Raw genomic sequence first — 8991 nt, 5'->3', positions numbered from 1 at the left:
AGCTTACGTAAAGTCAGCACAGAATAATCAAATACCGAACCATCAACCAGCTGATAGGAGATCAGCAAAGATCAGTACACCTGAGCCGGGTGTAACGATGGCACAGATTCAGAGGGGGACAACACGGGTCTCTGTCTGGCTGTGTGCTCGGCTCACCTCGGCCAAGAGGCAGCAGAGGCCTTGCGGGGTGAGCTTTGTAGAAATTCAAAATTGGATACTTAAATAGAAAATTTTGGGGACTTCGCCACGCATTCTTTAAACGCGAAACCCTATAATGCGAGTTACATATTGGTGATGATACAGCTTTTCAATGTATTACGTATAAAGTAATGTTCTTCCTTACCCTCGTATAGAACGTTCGTGGGTTTGCTACACCCATCATGGCCGATTTGCGTTTACGAGTGTTGAGGAGTTGATGTGTTTCATGTATATTATTGCAACATTTGTTTAGTGCGTATTACTTTAATGTGGAGTGCATAAGCGCTTGCCTTCATGGGTAGCACGCGACACTGTAAGGTGTGTGGTTGGAGGTGTTTTGATCCAGTAAAGGTTTGTGTGTTGTGCGTGATGACCACCTTAACGGCCTTGCCGAGTTTTCCAGGTCCATACGTGACCTGCTGTTCCAGTCCAGTTTTTCCTTTGGATTTTGGGAATTATACTCTTGCTTATTTATATTTTTTATTGCTATTATAAACAAGCATTGGCATAGCCAATAGGTCTCGCCTTATATTAGGACCTTATAAATGTTAGAGCACTGGATGAAGGTCAGTTTTATGAAGTCAATCAATCAATCAATCAAACCCATTTATAGAGCGTGCTACTCACCCAGGAGGGTCTCAAGGCGCTGAAGGGGGTGGAGTGGGGGGGTGGCGGGTGCTACTACTGCTCGAAAAGCCAGGTCTTGAGGTGTTTCCTGAAGGAAAGATGGTCCTGGGTCGTTCGTAGGTGTGCGGGGAGGGAGTTCCATGCTTTGGCCGCCAGGTAGGAGAACGACCTTCCTCCGGTGGTGGTTCCGCGAATCCGTGGGACGGTGGCGAGGGCGAGGCTGGCGGAGCGGAGCTGGCGGGTGGGAGTGTAGAACGAGAGGCGGCTGTTGAGGTATTCGGGGCCCATGTCGTAGAGTGCTTTGTGTGCGTGGGTGAGGAGCCTGAATGTGATCCTCTTGTTGACAGGGAGCCAGTGCAGGTTTCTCAGGTGGGCGGATATGTGGCTGTGGCGAGGGATGTCAAGGATGAGTCGTGCGGAGGCGTTCTGTATGCGTTGTAGTCAATCAATCAATCAATCAATCATGCCATTTGTATAGCGCACTACTCACCCGGGAGGGTCTCAAGGCGCTTGGGGGGAGGGGTATGCTACTGCTCGAACAGCCAGGTCTTGAGTTGTTTCCTGAAGGCGAGATGGTCCTGGGTCAGCCGAAGGTGGATGGGGAGGGAGTTCCAAGTCTTGGCAGCCAGGTAAGAGAAGGATATTCCTCCGGCGGTGGCTCTTCGGATGCGTGGTACGGCTGCGAGGGCGATGCTGGTGGACCGTAGCTGGCGGGTGGGCGTGTAGTCGTTTCTGAAGTTTGGCGGAGGTTCCTGCGTGTAGGGCGTTTCTGTAGTCCAGTCGGCTAGTGACGAGGGCCTGGGTGACCGTCTTTCTGGTTTTGGTGGGGATCCACCAGAAGATCTTTCGGAGCATGCGTAGGGTGTTGAAGCATGATGACGAGACGGCGTTGACTTGCTTGGTCATCGTGAGTGACGAGTCCAGGATGAATCCCAGGTTGCGTGCGTGATCCGAGGGTGTTGGTGCGGTGCCCAGCGCCGTGGGCCACCAGGATTCGTCCCAGGCGGAAGGGGATTGTCCGAGGATGAGGACCTCCATCTTGTCTGAGTTCAGCTTCAGGAGGCTGAGCTTCATCCATTCTGCGACGTCTTTCATTCCTTCCTGTAGGTTGGTTTTGGCGGTGGCTGGGTCTTTGGTGAGGGAGAGTATCAGCTGGGTGTCGTCGGCGTAGGAGATGATGTTGATGTTGTGTTTGCGTGCGATGGCGGTGAGGGGGCTCATGCAGATATTGAAGAGGGTTGGGCTGAGCGAGGATCCATGGGGTACGCCGCAGATGATCTCGGTGGCTTCTGAGCGGAAGGGAGGGAGGCGGGCTCTCTGGTTCCGTTGGAGAGGAACGAGGTGATCCAGTCCAGGGCCTTTCCTTGGATCCCAGTGGTGAAGAAGCGGGTTATTAGGGTGTGATGGCATACGGTATCGAAGGCTGCCGAGAGGTTCAGGAGGATGAGAGCGGTTGTTTCTCTGTTGTACATCAGGGTCCTGATGTCGTCGGTGACTGCGATGAGGGCGGTTTTGGTGCAGTGGTTGGCTCGAAATCGGGACTGGGATGGGTCGAGTGAGTTGTTCTTTGCCTCGAGGAAAGCAGTCAGCTGTTTATTGACGGTTTTCTCGATGACTTTGTCCGGGAAGGGAAAAAGCGAGATGGGGCGGAAGTTCTTCAGGTGTTTGGGGTCCGCGGTGGGTTTCTTCAGAAGGGCTGTGATTTCTGCGTGCTTCTAGCTCTCGGGGAAGGTGGCTGATGTGAATGAGCTGTTTATGATGTTCCGGAGATGGGGTGCGATGATGGTGTCGGCTTTGTTGAAGATGTGATGGGGGCAAGGGTCCGAGGGGGAGCCGGAGTGGATGGAGTTCATGATGTTGGTGGTGTCTTCAGAGCTGATGGGGGTCCAGGCGCTGGTGGTGGTGGTGGGGGTCGCTGGTTCGGTGACTGGAGGCGGAGTCTGGGGTCCGAAGCTGTTGTGTATATCTGCGATCTTTTGGTGGAGGAACGTGGCGAGGGAGTTGCAGAGTTCTTGTGATGGTGTGATGTCGTTGTTGCTGGCACTGGGGTTGGAGAGTTCTTTGAAGATGTTGAAGAGTTCCTTGCTGTTGTGGGTGTTGTTGTCTAGTCTCTCTTTGAATGCTGTCCTTTTGGTGGTGCAGATCAGCTAGTGGTGTTCGCGGGTGGCGATCTTGAGGGCTGTCCTGTTTTCTGTAGTTCGTTCGTGGCGCCAGGTTTTTTCGAGGGTTCGGCAGGATTTCTTTGATTCTTTGAGGGCGTCTGTGAACCATGAGGTTTTCCTGTTGCTGGTCACGCCTGGGGGTTCTTTAGTAGTGCGAGGTTGTCGGCACAGTTGGAGATCCACTGTGTGAGGTTGTGGGCTGCGTTGTTGGTGTCAGCGGAGTTGGCTGGTGGGTTCTGGCTCAGCGATGAGAGGAGCTGGTCTGTGGTGTTTTTGCTGTAGCATCTGCGGGGGATTTGCTGCGTGCGATGGTGGGAAGTATTCTTTTTGAAGGTGAAGTGGATGCATCTGTGGTCGGTCCAGTGTAGTCCGGAGGAGTGGCTGAAGGAGACGTGGTTGCTGGCGGAGAAGATGGGGTCGAGTGTGTGGCCAGCGATGTGGGTGGGGGTGCTCACCAGTTGCTTGAGTCCGAGGTTGTCGAGCAGGGTGGTGGTGTTGTTGTTGCTGTTTTTCTCCAGGTGGAAGTGCAGGTCCCCGAGAAGGATGTATTCTGGTGAGGCTAGGGCGTGCGGGCTGATGAAGTCGGTGATGGTTTAGCTGAATTGTGTGCGTGGGCCCGGGGGTCTGTAGATGAGCGTTCCTCTATGGGTGGTCTTGGGGTCAGTGTGAATCTGGAAGTGTAGGTGTTCGGTGGCGGAGAGTGTGTCTTCGGTGATGGTCGTGATGTTGCTAGTGTTCCTGTAGACGATGGCGATTCCTCCTCCGGTTTGGTTGACGCGGTCTTTCCGGATGATCTTGTAGCCGTCCGGGATGGCTATGGCGATGTCTGGGGCCGAGGAAGCGTTCATCCAGGTTTCCGTGAGGAAGGCGACGTCTGGTGCTGTTGTCTCCAGGAGGTCCCACAGTTCGACGGCATGCTTGTGGACGGAGCGTGTGTTGAGGAGGATGCACTTGAGGTGGTTGTTGTTGTTGCGAGGTCCGGTGGGTGGTCTGCAGGTTCGGAGGCATGTGTATTTGCAGGCTTGACAGGTGAAGGGTCCATGGGTTCGCTTCGGGGTGGCTCGGTAGCATGCGGTTGTTCGTCCGGTGTTGTGAAGAACCGGGCCTAGAAGGGCCTGGCGGCGCAGGGCACGCCTGAAATCTCCGAGTTCACCTGCCTTGTTGTACAGAGACACGGAATACTCTGTTAACGTAGAAAACCAAATTTATTAGCTGCAGCTATGCACAGTTGTCCCAGAAGTACACCAATAGTAGGTTCTCAGGAGACTGCCCCTTCACTTCGTGGCTCACAGTCTTTTATAACCATATACACCCACAGAAAAATACTCCCCATGCACCAAATATTAGCCACTAGGAAAACATTCAAAACAAGACACCATGTGACCAGTACGTCTCCCTTGAGTCGTGTTCTTGCCCAACCCCATAAGTCAATCAATGACAGCACCTATAGGTCAATCAGTAATGGCAGGACGTGTTTGTGTACTTCAAAGGACAACTTGAGAAATAGGATAATGCAGGGAAAGAATACCGAAGGCCAACAGATAAGATAGGGCAAGGAAAGAATATTGAAGGCCAATTGATAGTTGGGACAAGGATTAGTCAGTCTAGACAAGGATTAGTTAGTTTGGCTAGTTCCTGGAATTGGCTTCACAACAAGGAAGGGGGGGGGGTTATTTGACACATAGCAGTACAAAGGGCAAAAACACTTGGTTTGCCAAGCTGCCTGAGTGAGGGCAACACGAAATGGTGACCGAATGCAAAATGGAGTCGAAACTGAATTACTTCAGACCCTCCTTTTGCCATTACGCAGGCAAAACACAGACTCACGTTAATCTGAGTCAATGTTAATAGCCATGAGGTCGTCAAGCTGTTACTGCAACATCATTTCATATTTTCTGCTTTCTGTGAGACAGGTCTTGGGACACACAGGGTGGCACAAAGGCCGCAGATAGCGGGACCACATTGTAGACAGAGGCAACATGAAAAGATAATAGCCAAAGTCACTCCAATGAAAGTCAGTACCTTCCATCACCATGTGGACAATAATCCCCAGAACCATCCTGTCAAAGACCAGTTTCCTTCGTCCTGGTGAATGGACTCAGTGATCAGGTGCAATTTAGAGATGGCCTGGTATACTGTAGGGGCGTTGTCAGGTATGTAAATGCAACAGCTGGATCCAATCAATTTACATACCCCACCACGGTCCGCAACAATGATATCTAAAACCATTCTGTTCTGTAATGTCATAAGGCGGTCCGCCTGAGGCTCGGCTATGAGGTTGCTCAGTGCCCCTACAGTTTCATCTATCGTTGCCTCAACAACTCGAATGAGGTGCCTTATGTTTCTGCTATTGGCCATAGGGCCCCAGAATGGGAGGAATCCTTTGAAAAAGTCGCCTCCCTCTTGTCCTGCTGTATCATCTGAATCAATGGCGCCTCTACTGTACCTATTTCTGTGATGTCCTGAAGGGGCGGTATATGTCGGAGGGAGGAGAAAAGCCACGTAACATGACCCTGAGAAATTAGTTGGTAACCATGTATAGGCCCTGTCATGGCAAACGAAATATGTTCCCTGAGATGCCACTAACGGTGGAGAAGTCTGGGATGCATAGGTATATGTATGTGCACAAGAGCTCTTTCCCAATTGGGCCTTAGCATTCTGACCATTTCCTTGGAGACACAGGTGGCCTAGGTGGGGTACAGTCCATATGGGCGGGGATCTTTTTCGCCTGGCCCTATCTGTAAGGCTAGTAACATAACGGGTCACGTTCCAGCCAATGTATGCCCGTCGTTCGTCGGCGGGGAACTCATTAATTTTACTGTAATATTTAGACATAGCCGATATTCCCTTCACCAGAGGGTCATGACTAACGTCAACCCCACCCCCATATGGACCAACAGGGTGCCGGGGTTGGTTCTCGTAAGCATTAAAGAACATAGATGTATAAGCCCAAGTGGACCCCTTCAGGGAAAAAGGTAAAACTAAATATGGCATCCCTTTATCCGTAGTATGGGGCAAGAGTCCACAAACGCAACAATCGGTGGTGTTGACTACCAATTGATGTTGGTGCAACAATTGAATGAATGAATTATTAAAATATTCCATTCTCCTACTTTGCTCATGTTCTGGTAATGTATGTAACTGGTGCGGGGAGGCAGTGGTGCGAAAAGGCACGGGATGGGAGGTAGGTGTAGGTGTCTGCTGCATAGTATAAGTAACCCAACCCACACAAACTAATATAATACATAAAAAGATTAAAATAAACAATGTTATACCACATCTATTATGCAATAATTCGAAATATTTCTTCTTCATTTTATCCTTCTTATCATTTCTCTTTAGTATAGCAAAATCCATCCTCTAAATGTTGCTCGTGGCAGTCTTCCTTCTTCACTCAGCTGTGATTATCAGCCGTCCTATGACAATGCAAGTCCCGAAGGCCTATTGCCACTACTCGGGTCACAAACTAAGACCCTTACCATGACCCTGCACTGAAAAGTGCAATCAAAAGAAAAAAATTCTCAATTGTCTCTAGCCACTCTAGGCCTCAAATTGTATCTCGTCTTATTTGGCACAGTCTGGTCCTTAAAAAGTGTCTCTGGATTGGTTGTGTTCAACCCGAGATGTGGTGGTACAGCTTCCTGTAAAACGTCATCCTCCTCTTTCTCAGATCGAGTCCAATCTAGGCGTGCATTGCTAAAAGGTACGAATCGGGGGACCCTTTCACCTTCAAAATCGCCAATACCTTCACGGACCCACTGGTCATAAGGCACAGGCAAGGGTACCTTATTACAATGCACACCGTGGATCCAATTTTTCTTTCCGACCACCTTCACAGCTGTGCGTGTTGTCAACAATACTTGACGAGGCTCTCTCCAGCGAGGTTCCAAATTCTTTGATCTCTGGAAATTCTTGATGCAAACCCAATCACCGGGTTATATGGTATGGCCAGGATCAGTGGAAGCCTGAGGCAAAGCGTCTTGTACCTGTTGATGAAGGACACGCAATTTAGTGGTGAGGTCATGCAAATTATCAATCAACAATTGATGCTCTATCTCGGAATACTTCTTTGGCCTTGGGACTCCCCAGACATTTGCTGGGCGTCCAAACACAACCTCGTAGGGACTGAGTCCCATACGGGAATGAACAGTTGTTCGAGTAGACAAAAGAGCCAAGGGTAAAGCATCGGGCCAGGCAAGACCCGTGCTGGCCTGTATCTTCGCGAGCTTGAGCTTAAGAGTACCATTATAACATTCCACCAAATCTGCTGACTGAGGGGGGTTTGCCGCATGAAATTTCAGTCTGATACCAAGACCTGCACACACTTTCTGCATTATCTGACCCACAAATTCACTTCCGTTGTCACTCCAAACAATTCGAGGTAAACCAAACCTCGGGAAAAACTCCTTCAAAAGGACTTTAGCCGTAGACAGAGCAGTATTATCCTTTAGGGGGTAGGCCTCTATCCATCTAGAAAAGGCACACACCACCACAAGGACATACTTCAGACCATTACATCGTTCCATGTGAATATAGTCTATTTGCAACACCTCAAAAGGATACGTTGGGGGAGCAAAATGGCCTGCTGGGGTTGGTGTTCCCTTCCCTGGATTGGGCATCAAGCAGACAATACAGTGCTTAACCATTTTATCTGCGCATTTAGGGATCCCCACATTCTGCCATACAGGGGCCAGAAGTTTGCATATCCCTTTAGCACTAATGTGGGCTGGACCATGTGCCATGGTAACTACTGGAAGGACATAGACGTCTGGTAACAGCCAGCGCTGATGTTCCAACAATTCTGTCCAACACCCTGTCGCGGCCAACATTCCTGTACCCTCTCTCCACTTACTCAGTTCTTTCTCTGTAGCCTCTCCCTGGATCATTTTTACACTTTCTATTGTGTCCTCACACATCCCTCCTTGTCTGACCCATCTAGCAGGGCCCGCAACATACATGCGGCTTGTAACGTCTCTGGCTGTCTCTTTCGCTATCTGATCCGCAAAAGCATTTCCTCGACCCACATCATCAGTAATCCTCTTATGCGCACTACATTTAACAATTGCTATCTGAGTGGGCAAGGTAAGTGATTCGAGAAGGTCATTTACCAACTGGCCGTGCTGTATCTTAGTGCCGTGGGAGGTGAAAAACCCTCTTTCCTTCCAAGACGGCCAAAACTGTGGGCCACTCCAAATGCATACTGGCTATCAGTGTACACATTCACTCTTTTTCCTTCAGCCAATACACAAGCTCTAGTCAGAGCTATCAATTCAGCTGCCTGGGCTGAATTGTGCCTAATTCGTGCTGTTTCCACAATTGTGTACAAAGTAGTGACTGCATAGGCCAAAGTCGTCTCACCATTTGGGAGCTTGAAACAGGAACCATCCACCCATAGGATCCCATCCGGGTCCAGGTTTGGAGTGTCCTTTAGATCGACTCTACCTTTTGTCTCCTCCTCTGTACGGAGGAAACAATCATGCTGTTCCTGAGTACCTGTTTCTACTGGGATCGGTAACAGCGTGGCTGGGTTTAGGGTATTGCATCGTTTGATATGTACGTGGCTGGCCAAGAGCGTCAGCTCGTACCCTGACAAGCGGGCACTCGTAAGGTGCTGAGTCTTTGTTCTATTTAGGAGGGTATCTACTGCATGTGGTACCATGACAATAAGAGTATTATCCAATACCAATCCAGCAGACTGGCGAATGGAAACTGCTGCTGCAACTTTCAGACAACTAGGTAACGCCTTGGCCACTGGGTCTAATGTGGCCGAAAAATAGGCACATGGGCGCTGCTTGTCTACAAATTGTTGCGTTAAAACTGACAATACGCAACCTTCTCTCTCGTGAACGTAGAGTGTGAAAGGCTTACTGTAATCAGGAGTACCTAACACAGGAGCAGAGCATAAAGAAGTACGTAAGTCAGTGAAACTTTTCTGACATTCCGCAGTCCAAGGGAGAGGTTGGGGTGTATCTTTGAGAGTGAGTGCCAACAGAGGTTTCGCTAG

General features: G+C 49.9%; 1 protein-coding gene across 1 annotated transcript in view; it reads left to right on the top strand.

Annotated features, from left to right (window-relative positions):
- Window positions 1–25: 25 nt before the first annotated feature.
- LIAS (lipoic acid synthetase) overlaps window positions 26–8991 on the top strand; it is a 212574-nt gene continuing 203608 nt past the window's right edge. The window contains exon 1 of the mRNA XM_078678318.1: window positions 26–187. Within this exon, the coding sequence (XP_078534444.1) occupies window positions 98–187 (90 nt within the window). The 5' untranslated portion in view covers window positions 26–97. The remainder of the gene's footprint in view (window positions 188–8991) is intronic.

The sequence above is a fragment of the Lissotriton helveticus genome, chromosome 2_2 (genome assembly GCF_964261635.1).
Source record: "Lissotriton helveticus chromosome 2_2, aLisHel1.1, whole genome shotgun sequence".
Lineage (NCBI taxonomy): Eukaryota > Metazoa > Chordata > Amphibia > Caudata > Salamandridae > Lissotriton > Lissotriton helveticus.
Note: the sequence above shows the minus strand (reverse complement) of the source record. Positions and strands in the feature narration are given on the sequence as shown.